This window comes from Hemitrygon akajei, chromosome 20, assembly GCF_048418815.1.
Source record: "Hemitrygon akajei chromosome 20, sHemAka1.3, whole genome shotgun sequence".
NCBI lineage: Eukaryota > Metazoa > Chordata > Chondrichthyes > Myliobatiformes > Dasyatidae > Hemitrygon > Hemitrygon akajei.
In genome coordinates this window covers 70,185,445-70,212,458 of record NC_133143.1, presented here as the reverse complement: position 1 = coordinate 70,212,458, position 27,014 = coordinate 70,185,445, and the positions used below count along the sequence as shown (strand labels likewise).

The window sequence follows — 27,014 nt, the reverse complement described above, 5'->3', positions numbered from 1 at the left end:
ACACACAACCCACTGGTTCAATGCTCAGGGCAATCACACAGCATCCAATGGAATCAATCCTGGATGAGCTCCCACATTTGTAACCTCAGGTTCGGCCAGCATGCCTTTGTCTAGGGGAAAACAGCCTTTGGCCCAGCCAAACTGATGAATCTCGTTTGCTGCTGATGTGTTGCCTGGTTACAAATCCAAACCACAAAATATCAGACAGTACACCATTTGCAATTTAACAATTGAACTTTATAAATCTTAATCTGACTATAGGGTTAGTAAAGAAAATAAAAAGAAAGAGGGCCCATTTTAATGAAACAGTCTAAAGTGCACGTTGGAGCTCACGGATATGTCCCGTCATTCCCCATTGACCTCCTCCGAGCGTCACTGACCTTTGGACCCTCGCTCCGAGTCCACTCCGTCTGTTGGTCTACCAACTCTTTCCATTCGCGTCTTCTCTTTTCATCTCTTGTCGACAAAAGACTGCGAAATCCCTGCTCCCAAACCCATAAGAAAGAACAACATGCTTCTCATTGGATAGCATACATTCCAAAACCCCGATATCTCTAGTCATAACCCAAACATTCCTGCTACAGAGAAACCATGACAGTGAAATAGCAAAACATTACAGACAGGCCATAACGCTTGCAGTGAAACCTTACAGTGCGTTACAGCAGGAATTGTCTTTTGCGTGATCTTTAGCCTTTAAAGCCCTTTTGAGTGCTGAATCAATATCTTTCCTGACCAGATAGCAGCAGTTTTTCAAGGCCAGTGAAATGACGGAACTTTGGTCAAACGTGCTTGATGCTTCAGTTAAAATGTTTATGACTTTATCAGTTCCTTCCTCATTCTGTACTGCTTCAATTAAAGGAGAGAACAGAGTATTGGCCTCATCTCCGTGTTCTTTCCGCTGTCTGGTAATTAACATACTGTACGTGTCTTGTAGGAGTTTTTCTCTTCCAATACCGCGTTGGAGAAAAATGTTATCCCTGAGAAGTGTCAAGACAATGTCACTCTTGGGAAGATGGTAAGATTGCTTAAGTTCTTCTAGGCAGCCACTTGCAATCAGTGGATGAATGATCCGAATTCCCTGGTACCTCCCACACTCTTCCACTTCCATGCGTATAAGCAGGGCATTGTAAGGGCCTATCAAGTCTTCAAACTTCTCAGGACCCCAAAATGTGGTTTTCACTTGTCCTAATCCCAAGAATTCTTCACATTTTGAAACTGATATGGAGGAATCTTTAACATACCAGTTCAGTAAAGCTAGGAATGAGATCAGCTGTGCTTGCCTGCTTGCAATATCCAAATCCTTCAATAAATTATGGACTACATTTTCAATGTACTTTTTATCAAAATTACGCTTCATGATCATGAATGAGTAGAAATCTTCAGGTTTTGTGTGTTGTTCTTCAATTTCCTTAAGTTTTGATTCAAATGAATGCTGCTCAGCATCAGTCAGTTGATGCTTCAACGCAATACTTTCCAACACCATCATCTTTGAGCTCCTGACTGGATCCTGTGACTTCATGCAGTTCAAAATGATTACCACTGGTGTATCAAATTGGAGTCCTTTCTCAGCAACAGCACTTTGAATTGAGTTCTGTAACATACGAACATTTTTAAATTCTTCAAAGTCATCTACCAAAAGTAAGACAGGATGACAGGAAGTCCCATAGGTCACCAACTTTACAATTTGTCTTCCAACTTCTAAGGAATCTTCTTTACTGTTCCTCAACACAGCACATCTAAACTTTTTCCTTAAATCCCATAAAACATGCATGGCCAAAGTTGTCCCACCACAGCCTGGATGATGAAACAAACTGATAATCACACATGTTGCAGAAGTTGATTTTACATTAATTAACTCAACAAGATGGTCGTAGCTTTGCCGTTTGATAAAGGGAACTTTTGTGGAAAAGTAAAAATTCCACCATGATGCTTTACCACCTCTGTAAAACTGTTCTTCTTTGGATTTTTGAAATTCCTTAAACTTATTTTGATCCTTTTCTATGTCAGTATCCTTACATTCATTTTCACACAAGATTTCAAGTGCTGTCATAAGTTCCTCATCTTTCTTCTTAAGAACAACAGATGAGGAAGATGCTGAGGGCAAGAATCGCCTTGTGGACCGAGTGACTGATTTTATCTTCAGAATAGTGTCATTGACTTCTGCCAGGCTTAAAGCAGAAACACATCTCTGGGTAACTTCCTCTGAATCACACCTGCATTGCATAAGATCCTTCCAACGCAAGAAAGTCTGCTCATTTCCACAGATGCACATGATGTCTTCGACCCCTCCCAGTTCCTGGTAAAATGAACAGAAGGTTTCAAGAAAGGGATCTCTTTGATCATCTACTTTAGCCAGCAGCAAAAACACTACCAGAAATTTCCCTTTAGGCATTATGTCTGGTCGACACAGGAATGAAACCAGCCTCCTGACATCAGCAGCTTGTCTTTTAAGCCACTGCTTGGGTTGTAGTGGCTTGTATTCCTGGACTTCAAGATCTGATCTTCCATTGCAGAATATCCAGCTTGGTTGTTTGTACAATTTTAGTTTCTCAATATTTTCATTAAGTGATGTATCAGTATCCTGGAACTGTCCCGGGAAGTGAAGATTTGCTGTTCTCTCTTTACAATAAGAATGACACAGCCCACTGCTTACAGACTCAGGGTCAAATTCTAACACACAAAACCAGTTCAATTCGTTTAGGAACTCTAAATGTTGAATTTGATTCTGCTGTGCTTTATTCGTTACCAAAATGTACCACTGATAATAGGAAGTGTCGATCATGTCTGAGCCACCTGTAATCATCCGGGTCAGATTGTATCCTTCTTGTGTCTTTGTCATTCTTTGTGGTTTTGCTTCAACCTTTTGTCGCATCTCGACCAAGCCCTTTAAAGTTTCAGTGAGAAATCTGTTGTGCTCTGCATCTCTCTCTGTGATATTTTGATTTCCCAGAATATCTCTGGAACTGGTTCCATCACGTATGAACAACTGCTTCTCCTTAACCTTCATCCACTTCTTGCCCGTTTTCTTCAGCAGGTGGATATAATACAACTTATAAGGGCCACAAATGTTGGAGCTTGGGACAACATCAACTTCAATTACAAATCTTTGTGACAGTGTTGAATCTGAGTTCAAAACCTCCACGAATCGGGGCGGTCGAATGCAGGATTTTGCATCTTCAACATCTTTCTTATCAAAGTAAGTAGAAAAGCTGTTAAAAAAAACATCAACATACTTGTCAGTGTTCTCCAGATACACACCTATAATCTCTCCATGTTTGTATCCACTTTTTGTGTCTCCTACCCCAAAATGGATGGTCCCATTTGTTCTGCTGTTAAGACATGCTGCTGAGAACCTGAAAACTTCATTACTGAACTTCTTCATCATATCTTCTTTCACGTCTGTCCTCGTTTCATTCTCAGGGACATTAAAAAGCTTAAACTCATGCACTGGGTCTAGTAGATTGGAGGGTCCTGTTTCGGGAGGAAGGACATAGTTCTGTATATACCTTGACCCTCTGTGACGCTGGTCAAATGGATATGGCTCACATCTTGGTTTTGAGGCATTTTCTTCAAACTGCTGTCTGTTTTTTCTTGCCTCAGATTCTGAGGTGGACTCTGTCTTTGCAACAGCAACAATGGTCTCTTGTCCGTTTGTCTCACTTTCCTCTGAATTTGTGGGGCTTGAGTTGGGTTGTGTGACTTGATCTCCTGTCCTTCTCTTTGTACTGTGTTTCTGTGCTGAGGGGTTCTTGTTGAGATCCGAGGAAGCTGATTTACTCTTCTGACCTTCTGTGTTGAGTAACTCAGGTGCTTCAGAATCCGAACCATTTGACCCTTTGCAAAGGGATCTTTCAGCAGTTGTTTGCTTTGTGGAACTCTTTGAACGTTTGACGAATTCATCACGCTTATTTATTATCAGAGCAGCTGGTCCAGCCTTTATGCCCATTTCTTTTATGTCTGCTTTAGTAAGTCCTTCCAATACCACTCCAGTAACATCTTCATTGTACAATATCTCACCACACTGTTGATCCAGTTTCAGCTCACCAGTCACCCAGGATTTCACATGCTCTTTGGTCCATTCAGTTAAGTCAGTGGGTAAACGGCAGGATTTGTTCATCTTTGCTTCTTCACCTTTAATGGAATCACAATTTGTCAAATTATTTGTGTTGAACACGTTAAACTTTTTGCATCAACTTTACTATTTGTCAAAAGTACACCGACATACACTCAGTTTGCCATTTGTACATGGTACCATGGTACATGGTACATCTGTACACCTGCTTGCTAATGCAAATACTTCACTTCAGTCTTTACTGTGGAAGACACTAGGTGTATGCCAAAGGTTTGTGAGTTTCAGGGAGTAGGAGTGAGTGCATTGCTATTAGAAAAGGAAAAGTGCTAGGCAAACTCAAAGGTCTGAAGGGGGACAAGTCACCTGGACCAGATGGACTACAACACAGAGTCCTGAGAGAGGTTGCTGAAAAAATAACAAATGCATTAGTCATGATCTTTCAAGAATCATTTGATTCGGGCATGGTCCTAGAGGACAGGAAAATTGCAATTGTCACTCCACTCATGAAGAAGGGAAGAAGTCAAAAGGAAGGAACTTATAGGCCAGTTATCCTAGCCTCAGTGGTTGGGGAAGTGTTGGAGTCAATTATTTAAGACAAGGTTTCAGGGTAATTGAAGACTATTGATAAAATAATTCAAGGTCTGCACGGTTTCTGTCAAGGGAAGTGTTGCCTGACAAATCTGTTAGAATTCTTTGAGGAATTGACAACCAGGATGGACAAAGGAGAGGCAGTGGATGTCACTTACTTGGATTTTCAGAAGGCATCCGATAAGGTGCCACACATGAGGCTGATTATGATTATGATTATGATTATGATTTTATAATACCATGATAAAACCATGGCATGGCAGGAAAAATACTGGCATGAATAGAGGAATGGCTGACAGGCAGGAGGCCTGCCTTTCACATTGTTTGTCTATGTTTTGGAATAGTGGAATCGATGGCTTTGACTCAAAATTTGTGGATGATATTTAGATAGGTGGAGTAGATAGTGCTGAGGTAGCAGTGCATTTGCTGCAAGACTTAGACGAATTGGAAGACTAGGCAAAAATCTGGCAGATGGAATACAGTGTTGGGAAATGTATGATAATGCATTTTGGTAAAGGGAACAATAGTGTAGACTATTACCTAAATGGGGAGAAAATTCAAACATCAGAGGTGCAAAGGGACTTAGAAGTCCTCATGTAAGACTCCCAGAAGGTTAATTCGCAGGTTGAGTCTGTGGTAAAGAAGGCAGATGCAATGTTGGTATTTATTTCAGGGGAATAGAACATAAAAACAAGGAGATAATGCTTAAACTTTATAAGACACTAGTTTCCTATGGTGGGGGTATCCAGAGTTAGATGGCACAGCCTCAAAATTGAGAGGTGACCTTTTAGAACAGAGGTAAGGAGGGATTGTTTTAGCCAGAGAGTAATGAATCTGTGGAGTACTCTGCCACAGACTATGGTTGTGGCCAAGTCCGTGGGTATATTCAAACCAGAAGTAGATATTTTCCTGATGGGGTACAGAATCAAGGGATCTGGTGAGAGGGAAGCTATATGGTAGTGGTCGCCAACCCGTCGATCGCGATCGATCAATCTTTGAGACCTTCCCAGTAGATCCCCAAAAAAAAACCACGAATACTGTTGAGAGATTGTTTCCGGGTTGCGGGGTTTTAGTTCCATTCTTTCTGCCCAGTGTGCATGTGTGTAGCTCCCCCGCCACGCACAGTGTAAAAAGTGTAATTCAGTGGCCTCAACCACCAGGCTGTGAGGAAATGATATGAGTCAATTGCACCTTTCCCCATTCCCTGTCACGCCCACTGTTGAACTTTAACCCACACGAGATCATCAGTTGCCTAAATGCAGTGATACCCTCGCGCCAGGGATCACTGGTTGGCCTCGAGTAACCGGCTGCTTCGTGCGGCCAGTGGGAAGTGCCATTGCGAGTGGCCTGGAGTGCGGACAGATGGGCGCCGCCTCTAAACCTGTTTAGCACACTAAATGTTTGTGGGGAACCCAGTGCTAAAATATTCACACAACCTAATTTGGGCTCAGGGTTTCGTACCTCGCTGTGAGACAAACTTTTGTCGGCCGATAGATCCTACCAACCTACAAGGTGGGCGGGCACACGTCCTGTTGCACTTCTCACTCGGTTGGTTGCTCTCTCCAGACTGCGACCGCCACGGCCCCGGCACGGGAACAGCCGCACCCGGCCAAGGCGTCTGGCGGGTGGAGGTTGTCTAATGAGGCAACGAAACACTCAAAACTGCTTTGGTACCTTGAGTCCAAGCACCCCGCACTCAAAGACAAACCTGTTGAGTTTTTTTCAAGCGGAAAAAATGTGAACAAGCTGGACAGAAGCTAAGTGCTGAGAGCCACGAAAACTAAATTGCAGAATAGACTGGACATAAGGAACCTGCTTCGAGTATCGCTGTATTCCCGTCATGTTTAACACTCCCGCACCCCCCGTCGGCCAGTCCGCAAGAATATTGTCAACATTACACCAGTCCGCAAAAAGGGTGACCCCTGCTGTTCATACATTATTTCTACTTCCGGGTTGTGGGGTTTTACTTCCGGTCTTTTCTGCCCCGGTGCGCATGCGTGTAACTAATCGATTTGGGGTCGATCTTGACTTTCACTAAGGCCGAGGTAGGGGATCTTTGGGCTTCAAAAGGTTGGTGACAACTACTATATGGGGTTGAGTGGGATCTGGCATCAGCCATGATGAAATGATGGAGTAGACTTGATGGACTAAATGGCCTAATTCCGCTCCTATGTTTTATGGTCTTATATTTAATCAGCCAATCAAGTGGCAGCAACTCAATGCATAAAAGCATGCAGACACGGTCAAGAGGTTCAATTGTTGTTCAGACCAAACATCAGACTGGGGAAGAAATGAGATCTAAGTGACTTTGACCATGGAATGGCTGTTGGTGCCCGATGGGATGGTTTGACCATCTCAGAAATTGCTGATCTGGGATTTTCACATACTGCAATATCTGGAGTTGACAGAGAATGGTGCGCGAAACAAAAAAAAATCCAGTGAATAGCATTTCTGTGGGCAAAAACACTTCATTAATGAGAGATGACAGAGGAGAATGGTCAGACTGGTTCAAGCTGACAAGAAGGCAACAGTAACTCAAATAATCATGTGTTTCAACAGTGGTGTGTAGAAGAGCAGCTCTGAATGCACACATTGAACCTTGAAGTGGATGGGCTACAGCAGCAGAAAACCACAAACTTACACTCGGTGACCACTTTATTAGGTACCATGGGTGCTACTGTAGTATAGCAGTGACACTATCACAGCAGAATTCCAGAATTCAGAGTTCAATTCCAGCATTGGTCTGGGAGCACAGCACCTGGCTGCTGTCACAGAACAGCTGGTGAGGTTCCATAAGAGCATAAGACATAGTAGCAGAATTAGGCCATTTGGCCCATCGAGTCTGCTCTGTCATTCAAACATGGCTGATCCTCTTTTTTTAAAATCTCCACCACAACCCCAGTTCCTGGCCTTCTCCCCGAAACCTTTGATGTCATGTCCAATCAGTAAGCTATCAACCTCTGCCTTAAATACACCCAATGACCTGGCCTCCACAGCTGCAGGTGGCAACAAAACCCTCTGGCTAAAGAAATTTCTCCGCATTTCTGTTTTGAAAGGGTGCCCCTCTATCCTGAGGTTGTGCCCTCTTGTCCTAGGCTCTCCCACCATGGGAAACATCCTTTCCACATCTACTCTGTCTAGGCCTTTCAACATTCGAAAGGTTTCAATGAGATCCCCCCCCTCATCCTTCTGAATTCCAGCGAGTACAGACCCAGAGCCAACAAACATTCCTCGTGTGATAACCCTTTCATTCCTGGAATCATCCGTGTGAACCTCCTCTGGACCCTCTCCAATGCCAGCACATCTCTTCTAAGATGAGGGGCCCAAAACTGTTCACAATACTCAAGGTGAGGCCTCACCAGCGCCTTATAAAGCCTCAGCATCACATCCCTGCTCTTGTATTCTAGACCTCTTGAAATGAAAGCTAACATTGCATTTGCCTTCCTCACCACTGACTCAAACTGCAAGTTAACCTTCAGGGTGTTCTGCACAAGGACTCCTAAGTCTGTCTGCATCTCAGATTCCTGGATTTTCTTCCCATTTAGAAAATAGTCCGCACATTTACTTCTGCTACCAAAGTGCATGACCATGCATTTTCCAACATTGCATTTCATTTGCCATTTTCTTGCCCATTCTTCTAATCTGTCTAAGTCCTTCTGTATCCTGCCTGTTTGCTCAACACTACCTGCCCCTCCACCAATCTTTGTATCATCTGCAAACTTGGAAACAAAGCCATCTATTCCATCATCTAAATCATTTATATACAGCATAAAAAGACGTGGTCCCAACACCGACCCCTGCAGAACACCACTAGTCACTGGCAACCACCCAGAAAAGGAACCTTTTGTTCCCACTCGCTGCCTCCGACCAATTAGCCAATGCTCTAACCATGTTAATAACTTTCCTGTAATATCACGGGATCTTAACTTGGTAAGCAGCCTCATGTGTGGCACCTTGTCAAAGGCTTTCTGAAAGTCCAAATATGCAACATCCTTTATCTATTGTAATTGTAATCTCCTCAAAGAATTCCAACAGGTTCGCCAGGCAGGATTTTCCCTGAAGGAAACCATGCTGACTTTGCACTATCTTGCCCTATGTCACTAAATACTCCATCACTTCATCCTTGACAATTGATTCTAATATCTTTCCAACCGCTGAGGTCAGGCTAACTGGTCTATAATGTCCTTTCTGCTGCCTTCCTCCTTCCTTAAAGAGTGGAGTGACATTTGCAATTTTCCAGTCCTCTGGCACCATGCTAGAGTTCAATGATTTTTGAAAGATCATTTCTAATGCCTCCACAATCTCTAACGCTAACTCATTCAAAACCCTTGGGTGCAGTTCGTCTGGTCCGGGGTAACTTGTGTACCTTTAGGTCTTTCAGCTTTTTGAGCACCTTCTCTCTTGTAACAGTAACTGCACCCGCTTCTCTTCCTTCACACACTACAACATCTGGCACACTGCTAGTGTCTTCCACAGTGAAGACTGATGCAAAATACTCATTTAGTTCATCAGTCATCTCCTTGTCCCCCGATATTATTTCTCCTGCCTCATTTTCTAGCGGTCCTGTATCCGCTCTCATTTCTCTTTTATTTTTAACATACTTTTAAAAACTTTTACTTTGATATTATTTGCTAGCTTGTTCTCATAGTTCATCTTTTCCCTTCTAATGATTTTTTTTAGTTGCTCTCTGTAGGTTTTAAAACATTTCCCAATCCTCTATCCTGCCACTAATTTTTTTGCTTTATTGTATGCCATTCTTTTATTTCTACAATAGCTTTGTACAATAGCTTCCCTTGTCAGCCATGGTTATACTATTTTACCATTTGAGCATTTCTTCATTTTTGGAATACATATGTCCTGTACCTTCCTCATTTTTCCCAGAAACTCACGCCATTGCTGTTCTGTTGACATCCCTGCCAGCAGCTCCTTCAATGGAGCATGGGCTCCAGCCAATGCTCACTGCTGTCAAATCAGGCAATGCCTTTGAGTGTTTGGGAATTAATTGATGTTATAACTCAATAATGCTTGACTTGAGTGATTTGCAGTGTTTATGAAACTTTTGTGGGAATGTGGGGTTAGGTTGATAGCTCTTTTTCTGACCCCCACACACATTATGGGCCAAAGGCAGCTCCTCTGACAAAGTGGTGACCACTACGTCGAGTACATTTGTTCCACCTGGCACAACAAACCAGATCTCCCAGCGGTCACCCATTTTAATGCTACTCCCCAATCCCATTCTGATTGGTCTCCAACCTGATGGCATTAACATTAATTTCTCCAACTTCTGGTCATTTCTTCCGCTCCTCCTCTCTCTTTTTCCACACCCCATTCTGGTTCCCCTCTCACCCCTTCCCATCACCTCCCTCTGGTGCTCCCTCGCTTCCCTTTCTCCCATGGTCCACTCTCCTCTGCTTTCAGATTCTTGCTTTTTCAGCTCTATACCTTTTCCATCTATCACATCTCAGTTTCTCACTTCATCCCTCCCCCACCCACCAGGTCTCACTTATCACTTGCCAGCTTGTACTCCTCCCTCATCCCCACCTTCTTATTCTGGCTTCTATCACCTTCCTTTCCAGTCCTGAAAGGGACTCGGCCAGAAGCATCGACTGTTTATTCCTCTCCATAGACCTGCTGAGTTCCTCCAGCATTTTGTGTGTATCACTCAAGATTTCCAGCATCTGCAGAATCTCATGTTTACAATGTTTGTGTTAGAAAACAATCATTAAATATTAGAAACATAAAGTCTATTATATTTAAAACATGTGAGTTTTAATACAATTAAAGATATTTTCAACTTGCTGAAAATCAACACTGGTGCACCTCAGGGATGTATGCTTCACCCACTGCTCTACTCTCTCTACTCCCATGACTGTGTGGCTAGGCACAGGTCCAATGCCATCTATAAATTTGCTGATTATATACAGTAACAATTATGGCAGAATTTGAGATGGAGATGAGAAGGCATACAGGAGTGAGATATACCAGTGTTGCCTGGCGGTGCAGCAAATAAGAGCAAAGAACTGATTCTGGACTTCAGAAAGAGTAAGGTGAGGCAACGCACACCAGTCCTCAAGGAGGGATCAAAAGTGGAAAGTGAGAACAGTTTCATGTTCGTGGCTGTCAATATCTCTGAGGATCTAACCTGGACCCAACATATCAATGCAGCTATAAAGAAGGCAAGACACCAGCAGTATTTTATTAGGAGTTTGAGGAATTTGGTATGTCACCAAAAACGCAGATTTCTACGGATGTGCCATGGAGAGCATTCTAACTGACCATGGAGAACGTTCCAAACGGCCGTGGAGAGAATTCCAACCGGACGTGGAGAGCATTCCAACTGGCCGTGGAGAGTATTCCAACTGGCCGTGGAGAGCATTCCAACTGGCCGTGGAGAGTATTCCAACTGGCCGTGGAGAGTATTCCAACTGGCCGTGGAGAGTATTCCAACTGGCCGTGGAGAGCATTCTAACTGGCCGTGGAGAACATTCTAACTGGCCGTGGAGAGCATTCCAACTGGCCGTGGAGAGTATTCCAACTGGCCGTGGAGAGCATTCCAACTGGCTGTGGAGAGTATTCCAACTGGCTGTGGAGAGCATTCTAACTGGCTGTGGAGAGCATTACAACGGGCCGTGGAGAGTATTCCAACCGGCCGTGGAGAGTATTCCAACTGGCCGTGGAGAACATTCCAACTGGCTGTGGAGAGTATTCCAACTGGCTGTGGAGAGCATTCTAACTGGCTGTGGAGAGCATTACAACGGGCCGTGGAGAGTATTCCAACCGGCCGTGGAGAACATTCTAACTGGCCGTGGAGAGCATTCCAACTGGCCGTGGAGAGTATTCCAACTGGCCGTCGAGAGCATTCCAACCGGCCGTTGAGAGTATTCCAACTGACCGTGGAGAGCATTCCAACCGGCCGTGGAGAGCATTCCAACTGGCCGTGGAGAGTATTCCAACTGGCCGTGGAGAGTATTCCAACTGGCCGTCGAGAGTATTCCAACTGGCCGTGAAGAGTATTCCAACTGGCCGTGGAGAGCATTCCAACTGGACGTCGAGAGCAGTCCAACTGGACGTGGAGAGTATTCCAACTGGACGTCGAGAGCATTCAAACGGGCCGTGGAGAGCATTCGAACTGGATGTCGAGAGCATTCGAACGGGCCGTGGAGAGCATTCCAACGGGCCGTGGAGAGTATTCCAACGGGTCGTGGAGAGCATTCCAACTGGTCGTGGAGAGCATTCCAACTGGCCGTGGAGAGTATTCCAACTGGCCGTGGAGAACATTCTAACTGGGCGTGGAGAACATTCTAACTGGCCGTGGAGAGTATTCCAACTGGCTGTCGAGAGCATTCTAACTGGCCCTGGAGAGCATTCTAACCGGCCGTGGAGAGCATTCTAACCGGCCGTGGAGAGCATTCCAAGTGGTCGTGGAGAGCATTCTAAACGGCCGTGGAGAGCATTCCAACTGGCCGTGGAGAGTATTCCAACCGGCCGTGGAGAGCATTCTAACTGGCCGCGGAGAGAATTCCAACTGGCCGTGGAGAGTATTCTAACTGGCCGTGGAGAGCACATCAACTGGCCGTGGAGAGCATTCCAACTGGTCGTGGAGAGTATTCCAACCGGCCGTGGAGAGTATTCTAACTGGCCGTGGAGAGCATTCTAACTGGCCGTGGAGAGTATTCTAACTGGCCGTGGAGAGTATTCTAACTGGCCGTGGAGAGTATTCCAACTGGCCGTGGAGAGCATTCCAACTGGCCGTGGAGAGTATTCCAACTGGCCGTGGAGAACATTCTAACTGGCCGTGGAGAACATTCTAACTGGCCGTGGAGAGTATTCCAACTGGCCGTCGAGAGCATTCTAACCGGCCGTGGAGAACATTCTAACCGGCCGTGGAGAGCATTCCAAGTGGTCGTGGAAAGCATTCTAAACGGCCATAGAGAGCATTCCAACTGGCGGTGCAGAGTATTCCAACTGGCCGTGGAGAGTATTCCAATTGGCCGTGGAGAGCATTTCAACTGGCCGTGGAGAGCATATCAACTGGCCGTGAAGAGTATTCCAACTGGCCGTGGAGAGAATTCCAACTGGACGTCGAGAGCATTCCAACTGGCCGTGGAGAGAATTCCAACGGGTCGTGGAGAGCATTCCAACTGGTCATGGAGAGCATTCCAACTGGCCGTGGAGAGAATTCCAACTGGCCGTGGAGAGCATTCCAACTGGACGTGGAGAGCATTCCAACTGGCCGTGAAGAGTATTCCAAATGGCCGTGGAGAGCATTCCAACTGGCCGTCGAGAGTATTCCAACTGGCCGTCGAGAGTATTCCAACTGGCCGTGGACAGCATTCCAACTGGACGTCGAGAGCATTCCAACTGGACGTCGAGAGCATTCCAACCGGCCGTGGAGAGCATTCTAACCGGCCGTGGAGAGCATTCCAACTGGCCGTGGAGAATATTCCAACCGGCCGTGGAGAGCATTTCAACTGGCCGTGGAGAGCATATCAACTGGCCATGGAGAGCATTCCAACCGGTCGTGGAGAGTATTCCAACCGGTCGTGGAGAGTATTCCAACCGGTCGTGGAGAGTATTCCAACTGGCCGTGGAGAGTATTCCAACTGGCCGTCGAGAGTATTCCAACTGGCCGTGAAGAGTATTCCAACTGGTCGTGGAGAAAATTCCAACTGGTCGTGGAGAGAATTCCAACTGGACGTCGAGAGCATTCCAACTGGACGTCGAGAGTATTCCAACTGGACGTGGAGAGCATTCCAACAGGGCGTCGAGAGCATTCCAACAGGATGTTGAGAGCATTCCAACGGGCCGTGGAGAGTATTCCAACGGGTCGTGGAGAGCATTCCAACTGGTCGTGGAGAGCATTCCAACTGGCCGTGGAGAGCATTCCAAATGGCCGTGGAGAGTATTCCAACTGGCCGTGGAGAGCTTTCCAACTGGCCGTGGAGAGCATTCCAACTGGTCGTGGAGAGTATTCCAACTGGTCGTGGAGAGTATTCCAACTGGCCGTGGAGAGTATTCCAACTGGCCGTGGAGAGCATTCCAACTGGTCGTGGAGAGCATTCTAACTGGCCGTGATGAGTATTCCAACTGGCTGTGGAGAGTATTCCAACTGGCCGTCGAGAGTATTCCAACTGGCCGTGAAGAGTATTCCAACTGGCCGTGGAGAGCATTCCAACTGGACGTCGAGAGCATTCCAACTGGACGTGGAGAGTATTCCAACTGGACGTCGAGAGCATTCGAACGGGCCGTGGAGAGCATTCGAGCTGGATGTCGAGAGCATTCGAACGGGCCGTGGAGAGCATTCCAACGGGCCGTGGAGAGTATTCCAACGGGTCGTGGAGAGCATTCCAACTGGTCGTGGAGAGCATTCCAACTGGCCGTGGAGAGTATTCCAACTGGCCGTGGAGAACATTCTAACTGGTCGTGGAGTGCATTCTAACCGGCCGTGGAGAGCATTCCAAGTGGTCGTGGAGAGCATTCTAAACGGCCGTGGAGAGCATTCCAACTGGCCGTGGAGAGTATTCCAACCGGCCGTGGAGAGCATTCTAACTGGCCGTGGAGAGAATTCCAACTGGCCGTGGAGAGTATTCTAACTGGCCGTGGAGAGCATTCCAACTGGCCGTCGAGAGTATTCCAACTGGCCGTCGAGAGTATTCCAACTGGCCGTGGACAGCATTCCAACTGGACGTCGAGAGCATTCCAACTGGACGTCGAGAGCATTCCAACCGGCTGTCGAGAGCATTCTAACTGGCCGTGGAGAGCAATCCAACTGGCCGTGGAGAGCATTCCAACTGGCCGTGGAGATTATTCCAACTGGCCGTGGAGAGCATTCCAACTGGCCGTGAAGAGTATTCTAACTGGCCGTGGAGAGCATTCTAACTGGCTGTGGAGAGTATTCCAACTGGCTGTGGAGAGTATTCCAACTGGCTGTGGAGAGTATTCCAACCGGACGTGGAGAGCATTCCAACTGGCCGTGGAGAGCATTCCAACTGGCCGTGGAGAGTATTCTAACTGGCCGTGGAGAGTATTCCAACTGGCTGTGGAGAGTATTCCAACCGGACGTGGAGAGCATTCCAACTGGCCGTGGAGAGTTTTTCAACCGGCCGTGGAGAGCATTCTAACTGGCCGTGGAGAGTATTCCAACTGGCCGTGGAGAGCATTCTAACTGGCCGTGGAGAGTATTCCAACTGGCCGTGGAGAGCATTCTAACTGGCTGTGGAGAGCATTCCAACTGGCCGTGGAGAGCATTCTAACTGGCCGTGGAGAGTATTTCAACTGGCCGTGGAGAGTATTCCAACTGGCTGTGGAGAGTATTCTAACTGGCCGTGGAGAGCATTCCAACCGGTCGTGGAGAGTATTCCAACCGGTCGTGGAGAGTATTCCAACTGGCCGTGGAGAGTTTTTCAACCGGCCGTGGAGAGCATTCCAACTGGCCGTGGAGAGTATTCCAACTGGCCGTGGAGAGCATTCTAACTGGCCGTGGAGAGTATTCCAACTGGCCGTGGAGAGCATTCTAACTGGCTGTGGAGAGCATTCCAACTGGCCGTGGAGAGCATTCCAACTGGCCGTGGAGAGTATTCCAACTGGTCGTGGAGAGTATTCCAACTGTCCGTCGAGAGTATTCCAACTGTCCGTCGAGAGTATTCCAACTGGCCGTGGAGAGAATTCCAACTGGACGTCGCGAGCATTCCAACTGGACGTCGAGAGTATTCCAACTGGACGTGGAGAGCATTCCAACAGGGCGTCGAGAGTATTCCAACCGGTCGTGGAGATTATTCCAACTGGCCGTGGAGAGTATTCCAACTGTCCGTCGAGAGTATTCCAACTGTCCGTCGAGAGTATTCCAACTGGCCGTGGAGAGAATTCCAACTGGACGTCGCGAGCATTCCAACTGGACGTCGAGAGTATTCCAACTGGACGTGGAGAGCATTCCAACCGGTCGTGGAGAGTATTCCAACCGGTCGTGGAGAGTATTCCAACTGGCCGTGGAGAGTATTCCAACTGTCCGTCGAGAGTATTCCAACTGTCCGTCGAGAGTATTCCAACTGGCCGTGGAGAGAATTCCAACTGGACGTCGCGAGCATTCCAACTGGCCGTCGAGAGTATTCCAACTGGCCGTGGACAGCATTCCAACTGGACGTCGAGAGCATTCCAACTGGACGTCGAGAGCATTCCAACCGGCCGTGGAGAGCATTCTAACCGGCCGTGGAGAGCATTCCAACTGGCCGTGGAGAATATTCCAACCGGCCGTGGAGAGCATTCTAACTGGCCGTGGAGAGTATTCCAACTGGCCATGGAGAGTATTCTAACTGGCCGTGGAGAGCATTTCAACTGGCCGTGGAGAGCATATCAACTGGCCATGGAGAGCATTCCAACCGGTCGTGGAGAGTATTCCAACCGGTCGTGGAGAGTATTCCAACCGGTCGTGGAGAGTATTCCAACTGGCCGTGGAGAGTATTCCAACTGGCCGTCGAGAGTATTCCAACTGGCCGTGAAGAGTATTCCAACTGGTCGTGGAGAAAATTCCAACTGGTCGTGGAGAGAATTCCAACTGGACGTCGAGAGCATTCCAACTGGACGTCGAGAGTATTCCAACTGGACGTGGAGAGCATTCCAACAGGGCGTCGAGAGCATTCCAACAGGATGTTGAGAGCATTCCAACGGGCCGTGGAGAGTATTCCAACGGGTCGTGGAGAGCATTCCAACTGGTCGTGGAGAGCATTCCAACTGGCCGTGGAGAGTATTCTAACTGGCCGTGGAGAGTATTCTAACTGGCCGTGGAGAATATTCCAACTGGACGTGGAGAGTATTCCAAATGGCCGTGGAGAGCATTCCAAATGGCCGTGGAGAGTATTCCAACTGGCCGTGGAGAGCTTTCCAACTGGCCGTGGAGAGCATTCCAACCTGCCGTGGAGAGCATTCCAACTGGTCGTGGAGAGTATTCCAACTGGACGTGGAGAGCTTTCCAACTGGCCGTGGAGAGCTTTCCAACTGGCCGTGGAGAGCATTCCAACCTGCCGTGGAGAGCATTCCAACTGGCCGTGGAGAGTATTCCAACTGGCCGTGGAGAGCTTTCCAACTGGCCGTGGAGAGCATTCCAACCTGCCGTGGAGAGCATTCCAACTGGTCGTGGAGAGTATTCCAACTGGTCGTGGAGAGTATTCCAACTGGCCGTGGAGAGTATTCCAACTGGCCGTGGAGATTATTCTAACTGGCCGTGGAGAGTATTCTAACCGGCCGTGGAGAGTATTCCAACTGGCCGTGGAGAGTATTCCAACTGGTCGTGGAGAGTATTCTAACTGGCCGTGGAGATTATTCTAACTGGCCGTGGAGAGTATTCTAACCGGCCGTGGAGAGTATTCCAACTGGCCGTGGAGAGTATTCCAACTGGCCGTCGAGAGTATTCCAACTGGCCGTGGAGAGTATTCTAACTGGCCGTGGAGATTATTCTAACTGGCCGTGGAGAGTATTCTAACCGGCCGTGGAGAGTATTCCAACTGGTCGTGGAGAGTATTCCAACTGGCCGTGGAGAGCATTCCAACTGGACGTCGAGAGCATTCCAACTGGACGTGGAGAGTATTCCAACTGGACGTCGAGAGCATTCGAACGGGCCGTGGAGAGCATTCGAACTGGATGTCGAGAGCATTCGAACGGGCCGTGGAGAGCATTCCAACGGGCCGTGGAGAGTATTCCAACGGGTCGTGGAGAGCATTCCAACTGGTCGTGGAGAGCATTCCAACTGGCCGTGGAGAGTATTCCAACTGGCCGTGGAGAACATTCTAACTGGTCGTGGAGTGCATTCTAACCGGCCGTGGAGAGCATTCCAAGTGGTCGTGGAGAGCATTCTAAACGGCCGTGGAGAGCATTCCAACTGGCCGTGGAGAGTATTCCAACCGGCCGTGGAGAGCATTCTAACTGGCCGTGGAGAGAATTCCAACTGGCCGTGGAGAGTATTCTAACTGGCCGTGGAGAGCATATCAACTGGCCGTGGAGAGCATTCCAACTGGTCGTGGAGAGTATTCCAACCGGTCGTGGAGAGCATTCCAACTGGTCGTGGAGAGCATTCCAACTGGCCGTGGAGAGTTTTCCAACTGGCCGTGGAGAGCATTCCAACTGGACGTGGAGAGCATTCCAACCGGCCGTGGAGAGTATTCCAAATGGCCGTGGAGAGCATTCCAACTGGCCGTCGAGAGTATTCCAACTGGCCGTCGAGAGTATTCCAACTGGCCGTGGACAGCATTCCAACTGGACGTCGAGAGCATTCCAACTGGACGTCGAGAGCATTCCAACCGGCTGTCGAGAGCATTCTAACTGGCCGTGGAGAGCAATCCAACTGGCCGTGGAGAGCATTCCAACTGGCCGTGGAGATTATTCCAACTGGCCGTGGAGAGCATTCCAACTGGCCGTGAAGAGTATTCTAACTGGCCGTGGAGAGTATTCCAACTGGCTGTGGAGAGTATTCCAACTGGCTGTGGAGAGTATTCCAACCGGACGTGGAGAGCATTCCAACTGGCCGTGGAGAGCATTCCAACTGGCCGTGGAGAGTATTCTAACTGGCCGTGGAGAGTATTCCAACTGGCTGTGGAGAGTATTCCAACCGGACGTGGAGAGCATTCCAACTGGCCGTGGAGAGTTTTTCAACCGGCCGTGGAGAGCATTCTAACTGGCCGTGGAGAGTATTCCAACTGGCCGTGGAGAGCATTCTAACTGGCCGTGGAGAGTATTCCAACTGGCCGTGGAGAGCATTCTAACTGGCTGTGGAGAGCATTCCAACTGGCCGTGGAGAGCATTCTAACTGGCCGTGGAGAGTATTTCAACTGGCCGTGGAGAGTATTCCAACTGGCTGTGGAGAGTATTCTAACTGGCCGTGGAGAGCATTCCAACCGGTCGTGGAGAGTATTCCAACCGGTCGTGGAGAGTATTCCAACTGGCCGTGGAGAGTATTCCAACTGTCCGTCGAGAGTATTCCAACTGTCCGTCGAGAGTATTCCAACTGGCCGTGGAGAGAATTCCAACTGGACGTCGCGAGCATTCCAACTGGACGTCGAGAGTATTCCAACTGGACGTGGAGAGCATTCCAACAGGGCGTCGAGAGTATTCCAACCGGTCGTGGAGATTATTCCAACTGGCCGTGGAGAGTATTCCAACTGTCCGTCGAGAGTATTCCAACTGTCCGTCGAGAGTATTCCAACTGGCCGTGGAGAGAATTCCAACTGGACGTCGCGAGCATTCCAACTGGACGTCGAGAGTATTCCAACTGGACGTGGAGAGCATTCCAACCGGTCGTGGAGAGTATTCCAACCGGTCGTGGAGAGTATTCCAACTGGCCGTGGAGAGTATTCCAACTGTCCGTCGAGAGTATTCCAACTGTCCGTCGAGAGTATTCCAACTGGCCGTGGAGAGAATTCCAACTGGACGTCGCGAGCATTCCAACTGGACGTCGAGAGTATTCCAACTGGACGTGGAGAGCATTCCAACAGGGCGTTGAGAGCATTCCAACTGGATGTCGAGAGCATTCCAACCGGCCGTCGAGAGCATTCTAACTGGCCGTGGAGAGCAATCCAACTGGCCGTGGAGAGCATTCCAACAGGCCGTGGAGATTATTGCAACTGGCCGTGGAGAGCATTCCAACTGGCCGTGGAGAGTATTCTAACTGGCCGTGGAGAGTATTCCAACTGGCTGTGGAGAGTATTCCAACCGGACGTGGAGAGCATTCCAACTGGCCGTGGAGAGTATTCTAACTGGCCGTGGAGAGTATTCCAACTGGCTGTGGAGAGTATTCCAACCGGACGTGGAGAGTATTCCAACTGGTCGTGGAGAGCATTCCAACCGGCCGTGGAGAACATTCTAAGCGGCCACATCACTGTCTGGTGTGGGGCTGGGGTCTGCTGTACAGGATTGAATAAACTTCAGAGAGTTGTACAGAGAGCTCTATCATGGGCCCTAGGTTTTGTAGTTTCCAGGACATCTTCAAAAGCCGTTTCTCAGAAAGGCAGCATCCATCATTCAGCCCACCACCCAGGACGTTCCCTCTTCTCACTGCAGGAGATACAGAAGCCTGAAGGGTTCTTCCCCTCTGCCGTCTGATTCCTGAATGGACATTGAACCCATGAACACTACCTCACTACTTTTTTATTTCTGTTTTTGCACTTCTTATTTAACTTAACTGTTTTATATATGTTTACTTAATGTTATTCATGGTTTTCTTTTTCTCTCTGATACCATTATACTGCTGCCGTAAATTTAACAGATTTCATGACATATGCTGGTGATATTAATCCTGATTCTGTCACCTTCGGGTCAGCTTGAGCCAGCCTGGCCATTCTCCTCTGACCTCTCTCATTAACAAGGTGTTATCTCTCACAGAAAAGCTGCTCACTGTTTTTTGCACCATTTTCTGTAAACTCCAGAGCAGGGGTTTCCAACATTTTTATGCCATGGACCCCTACCATTATCCCCAGGTTGTGAACCTCTGTTCTAGAGGCTGCTCTGTGTGAAAATCCCAGGAGATCATCAGATTCTGAGATACTCAAACCACCCCATCTGGCACCAACAATCATCCCACGGTCAAAGTCACTTAGATCACATTTCTTCCCCATTCTGATGTTTAATCTGAACAACAATTTATTTGTCTTGACCACATCTGCATGCTGTTATGGGTTGAGTTGCTGCCACATGATTGGCTGATTTAGATATTTACATTAACGAGTAGGTGTACAGGTGTACCTAATGAAATGGCCAGTGAGTCTATATTCCTGTTCTGTCCCTATTCTCTGTGATGATCTTTGAAATTTCTCCAACTCCTTCTGAAAGGGTTTGTGAGAGCAAACGGAAGGGCCAGGTGGAGTTGTCAAAGTAACTGTCAATTTATTTAAATCTGGTGTGCACGTGGAGACCAGCTAAAGTTTGATCTACCTGAGTGTGAATTTGGTGTGGCTTTTACATTCTCAGTGGAAGATTACCAGTAAAACTACATTTGCATATTAAAATGCTGGCTACAGGAAGACTTAATTAAGTAACAGACTAGGTCCTGATTACAGAATAAAATGATTTTCCACAAGTCTAACAGTAAGTCCAATTTTCTATTATAACAAAGGTCACACTCTGTAACATAATTATCACGTTCCTGATTGGGTATTGTTGCTGCTGCATTCCATGTCTACACTTCTAAGATTTATGTTTCTCTGTTATCATATTAGCTTAATCTACATCCCTATTTACTAGTTATTAACACTCACGATTCTTAACGCCTACAACAAATAAGTTTTAGCATTTTGTGGCAGCAAATTCCACCTGCTTATTATCACATTGAATAAAATTCTCTCCACTTCAGCCAACAATATCTTGACTTATAACTCGAGCCTCGAGCACTTCCTAATATGAGCTCAGAGGTGGCTGTTTTGAAGGCCCCATCCTACACCTCCTGATTGACAGACAACAAATAGAGATCTGACAAATCAAGAATTTATCAAACTCCGCCTTAAATGCACACCGTGTAGGCCAGATCACTGGGTGTATTTAAGGTGGAGGATGATAGATTCTTGATTAGTCAGGGCATGAAAGGTTACGGGGAGAAGGCAGGCAAACGGGGTTGAGAGGGAAGTGGATCAGCCATGATGATATGGTAGAGCAGTTTTGATGGGCCGAATGGCCTGGTTCTGCTCCTAAGCCTTACAGTCTAAGCATCCTCTCACAGTTCTGCCAGCTGTTAATGCAGCTTGGGACTTTCAAGTGCTTTTAAAAATCACTGATATTCAGGGAAAGTTAATACCATTGTAAGTGAATTTTTTTAAAAAGAAATGAAGATAATCTTCATTCCAAGACAAATACACTTAAAATTAATGAACACATTAAACTGAACAAACTATTTAAATGTAACACACATAAGATTGTGAAAGACATCTGCAGGTCAGGCAGCATCTATGGAAACAGTCAATGTTTCTGGTCAAGTTCCTTCATCGGGACTGGAAAGGAAGGGGGAAAGATGCCAGAATAAAAAGATGAGGGAAGGACATGGGGAACCAGGGGGAGGTGAATGAGGGCAAGCTCGAAGGTGATAGGTGAAGCCAGGTGGGCTGGGGAGGGGGAAATGAAGTAAGATGCAGGAAGGTGATAGGGGAAAGGGGAAAGGGTAAAGGGCTGAAAAAGAAGGATCTGACAGGTGAGGAGAGTGGACCATGGGAGAAAGGGAAGTGGAGGTGATAGGCAGGTGAGTGGAAGAGGAGAGGTGAGAGGAGTGTCGGAGTGGGGTATGGAAGAAGAGGGAAGGGGAATCAGCCCTTTAACTTTTCCGCCTATTACCTCCCAGCTTCTTTCTTTGTCCCACCTCCCTTATTCTGGCTTCTCCTCCGCTTTCCTTTCCATTCTGATGAATGGCCTCAGCCCGAATTGTTGACTGTTTATTCATTTCCTGATGCTGCCTGACATAATGAATTCCTCCAGCATTTTGTTTGAGTTGCTATGGATTTCCAGCATTTGTAGAATGTGTTTAAAACTAAATATAACATACCCCGCCCACTATTATTTAATCTGAAGCCTCTTATCCCAGCTGGAATAAATCAGCATGTTGTTAGATTTTATGCCTGGACTAAATATACAGTGGATCCAGGTGCAATTCCCCAGCATAAAGTCTGGAGAATTTCAGCAAAATTTATCAGTGAATCACTTTGTAAGTCAGGATTTCCATTGTGCATAGCTACAGTGCTGAATCTCTGAATTTGCCAAGTTCAGACAATGAGTCACTGAATATTCTCAACACTTTGGCATGAGCCTGCAAATCCCAGCCCATGGGTTTAGAACGTAAACAGTCCAGCACAGGAACAGGCCATTCAGCCCACAATGTCGTGCTGAACCAATTAAATTAGCAATCAAATGGGCAATTAGACTAATCCCTACTGCCTACACAATGTCCATATCCTTCCATTTTCCTCACATTCATGCTCCTATCTAAAGGTCTCTTAACCTCTCACATATCTGCCTCTACCCCCTCCCCAGGCAGCACAGTCCAGGCCCTCACCAATTTGTAAAAAAACTTGCCCCTCACGTCTGCTTTGAAATTACCCCCCTCTCACCTTAAGTGCATGCTCTCTGGTATTAGACATTTCATAGAAACATAGAAAACCTACAGCACAATACAGGTCCTTCGGCTCACAAAACTGCGCCGAACATGTCCTTACTTTAGAAATTACCTAGGGTTACCCATAGCCCTCTATTTTTCTGAGCTCCATGTACCCTTTCGTATCTGCCTCCACCACCACTGCCGGCAGCCCATTCCACGCACTCACCAGTCTCTGCGTAATAAACTTACCCCTGACATCTCCCGTGTACCTACTGCCCAGTACCTTAAAACTATGCCCTCTCGTGCTAGCCATTTCAGCCCTGGGAAAAAGCCTCTGACTATCCACCCTGGGAAAATGAAATTGTCTGTCTATTCTATTGATGCCTCACATAACCTTATAAACCCGAATCAAATCTCCTCTCAACCTCCACAACTGCAGACGGTTTGAGTGGTGGGTGCATAGAACATCCTGCTAGGGTTAACACACACAATGCCGGAGGAACTCAGCAGGCCAGGCAGCATCTTGGCAAACAGTACAATCGACGTTTTGGACCGAAACCCTTGGGCAAGACGCAAAACGTCACCTGTACTCTTTTCCATAGATACTGCCTGACCTGCTGAGTTCCTCCAGCATTTTGTGTGTGTTGCTCGGATTTCCAGCATCTGCAGATTTTCTCTTGTTTGTGATCCTGCTGGGATGGGGGTAGAGACAGATTCATTAGGGACAATTTTAGAGACTATTAGATAGGCATATGGATGGTAGAAAATGGGGGAGGGGTGTTTACGTGGGAGAGAAGGGTTAGATTGATCTTGGAGAAAGTTAAAAGTTGGCACAATACCATAGGCCAAGGGGCTGTAGTGTGTTATAATAATCTAGTTCTTCGTGTGTAAATAAATCAATCATGATGTAATGATGGAGCAGAAATGATGGGTTAAATGGCCTAATTCTATTCCTATGTTTTATGGTTTATGGTCTTAATGCGACAACTGGGTTAAAAACATCCTTAAACATATCCATTTGGGAACTGAAAGCAAAATATAGCACATACTGTAAAAGCCGAGAAGCCGGGTCCAATGGAAGTTCTGGAACTACAGTGTTAAACCAAGTTCAGTCCCGTCGCTGCCTGATCTCGGGTATTTGGTGTCAGTCCTTTTGGAAGGGACCCACATCCTGCGCACAATCTCGTCATAATGTACAATCTCTCTCGCTCTCTCTCACCCTGCCATACATAACGCACCGTTGTTAACACTGACAACTGCGTCTCGTCGTGCCCATCTTTTCGGTGTTTTTGATAACTAAGGAAGTGAGACTGGAAGACATTTGAGCTAATCTCAGTCAGATAAGCGAGGCGCGGGGCTCACCTGGTTCTTCTCCGGTACTCTGCATCGTCGGGGAGCGTGACAAACCGGCTCAAGGAAAAGCCACCCGTCGGCACAGGGGATGAAAGCCCTGCCGGGGACCGGGAGACACTGTCCCGCCGAGACGGCGAAAGTCCGCCGAAGGGCTCGAATCACAAACAACCTTCAGTTTCGATTCTCATTCCGATTTCCCTCAGTTTGCTTATTTACAATCAGCTTTTACGTCAGAGCCTGAGAAACGCGGAAGTATCTCTTCGTGAGGGACGGGACCGATGTCCGGATACCTGCAGCAGTCAGGCAGCCAAACCATGAAGATCGGTGGGAATCTATCCGATGATTGTTGTACAGCACTTCACGGTGCATTCTGTCCGACGGCCACAAAACTTATTTCACCATGGAGTTCGCCGTTAGGTGTAGCTTTGGTACCCGCCGGTTAGCGGTGACTTTAGTCCCTGACCATTAGGGACAACTTTAGTACTTTGACATTAGCCGTAACTTTGGTATCTTGCTGTTCGGAGTAAATTTGGTAACTGACTGATAGGGGTAATTTACTGGCCGTTAGGGGTAACTTTGTTATCCGGTTATTAGATCATAAGATATAGGAGCAGAATTAGGCCATTTGGCCCATCGAGTCTGCTCCACCATTTCATCATGGCCGATCCAATTTTCCTATCAATCCTAATCTCCTGCCTTCTCCCCATATCCCTTCATACCCTGACCAATCAAGAATCTATCAATTTCAGCCTTAAATGTACATAAAGACTTGGCCTCCACAGCAAAGAATTCCACAGATTTCCCATTCTCTGGCTGCAGAAATTCCTCCTCATCTCCACTCCAGAAGGACTCGGCTCTATTCTGAGGCTGTGTCCCCTGAACTTAGCAGAGGAAGCATCCTCTCCACATCCACTCTATCAAGGCCTTTCACCTTACCATAGGTTTCAATGAGGTCACCCCTCAATCTTCTGAATTCTATCAAACGCTCTTCATATGACATGCCATTCAATCCTGGAATCATTTTCATGAACCCCCTCCAGTTTCAGCACATCCGTTATAAGGTAAGGAGCCCAAACCAGTTCACAATACTCCAAGGGAGGCCTCATCAGTGCTTTATAAAGTCTCAACATCACATCCTTGCCTTTAATTCCAGTCCTCCTGAAATGAATGCTAACATTGTATTTGTCTTCCTCACCACAGACTCAACCTGCAAATTAATCTTTAGTGAATTCTGCACAAGAACTCCCGTCCCTTTGCACCTCAGTTTTTTTGTATTTTCTCGACATTTAGAAAATAGTTAACCCTTTCATTTCTTCCACCAAAGTGCATGACCATACACTTCCCGACTCTGTATTCCATCTGCCATTTCTTTGTTGATTCTCCTAATTTGTTTAAGTCCTTCTGTATCCTCTCTGCTTTGTCAAAACTACCTGCCCCTCCACCTATCCTTCTATCATTTGCAAACTTTGCAACAAAGCCATCAATTCCATTAATCAAAACATTGACCTATAACATAAAAAGAATCGGACCCAACCCAGACCCCTGTGGAACAACCAGCAAAAGCTCCCTTTGTTCCAGCTCTTTGCCTTCTGTCAATCAGCCACTGCTTTATCCATGCTAGAATCTTTCCTGTAATACCATGGGCTCATAGCTTGTTAAGCTGCCTTAAGATTCTTAGAGATAGGATCTATGGGCATTTAGAGAATCATGGTCTGATCAGGGACAGCCAGCATGGCTTTGTGAAGGGCAGATCGTGTCTAACAAGCCTGTTAGAGTTCTTTGAAGAGGTGACCAGGCATATAGATATGGGTAATGCAGTGGATGTGATCTATATGGATTTTAGTAAGGCATTTGACAAGGTACCACACGGTAGGCTTATTCAGAAAGACAGGCATGGGATCCAGGGAAGTTTGGCCCGGTGGATTCAGAATTGGCTTGCCCGCAGAAAGCAGAGGGTCGTGGTGGAGGGAATACATTCGGATTGGAGGGTTGTGACTAGTGGTGTCCCACAAGGGTCAGTTCTGGGACCTCTACTTTTCGTGATTTTTATTAAAGACCTGGATGTGGGGGTAGAAGGGTGGGTTGACAAGTTTGCAGATGACACAAAGGTTGCTGGTGTTGTGGATAGCGTAAAGGATTGTCAAAGATTGCAGAGAGACATTGATAGGATGTAGAAGTGGGCTGAGAAGTGGCAGATGGAGTTCAACCCGGAGAAGTGTGAGGTGGTACACTTTGGAAGGACAAACTCCAAGGCAGAGTACAAAGTAAATGGCAGGATACTTGGTAGTGTGAAGGAGCAGAGGGATCTGGGGGTTCATGTCCACAGATCCCTGAAAGTTGCCTCACAGGTAGATAGGGTAGTTAAGAAAGCTTATGGGGTGTTAGTTTTCATAAGTCGAGGAAAAGAGTTTAAGAGACACGATGTAATCATGCAGCTCTAAAAAACTTTGGTTAGGCCACACTTGGAGTACTGTGTCCAGTTCTGGTCGCCTCACTATGGGAAGGATGTGGAAGCATTGGAAAGGGTACAGAGGAGATTTACCAGGATGCTACCTGGTTTAGAGAGTATGCATTATGATCAGAGATTAAGGGAGCTAGGGCTTAACTCTCTGGAGAAAAGGAGGATGAGAGGAGACATGATAGAGGTGTACAAGGTATTAAGAGGAATAGACAGAGCGGACAGCCAGCGCCTCTTCTCCAAGGCACCGCTGCTCAGTACAAGAGGACATGGCTTTAAGGTAAGGGGTGGGAAGTTCAAGGGCGATATTAGAGGAAGGTTTTTTACTCAGAGAGTGGTTGGTACGTGGAATGCATTGCCTGAATCTATGGTGGAGGCAGATACACTAGTGAAATTTATGAGACTACTAGACAGATATATGGAGGAATTTAAGGTGGAGGGTTATTTGGGGGGCAGGGTTTAAGGGTCAGCACAACATTGTGGGC

General features: G+C 47.0%; 1 protein-coding gene across 2 annotated transcripts; it reads right to left on the bottom strand.

Moving 5' to 3' along the window:
• Positions 1-262: 262 nt before the first annotated feature.
• Positions 263-24,221, bottom strand: LOC140713906 (sterile alpha motif domain-containing protein 9-like). 2 transcript variants are annotated; one of them, XM_073024572.1, is made up of 2 exons: positions 24,081-24,221; positions 263-4,131 (listed from the first exon to the last, which is right to left on the bottom strand). In XM_073024572.1, exons 1-2 carry the CDS (start codon positions 24,103-24,105, stop codon positions 647-649), a joined length of 3,510 nt encoding a protein of 1,169 aa, XP_072880673.1. In that variant the 5' UTR covers positions 24,106-24,221; the 3' UTR covers positions 263-646. The 2 variants fall into 2 exon arrangements, with proteins under 2 accessions (XP_072880673.1, XP_072880674.1); XM_073024573.1 differs by lacking the exon at positions 24,081-24,221 and adding an exon at positions 5,201-5,284.
• Between the last annotated feature and the right edge of the window lie 2,793 nt (positions 24,222-27,014).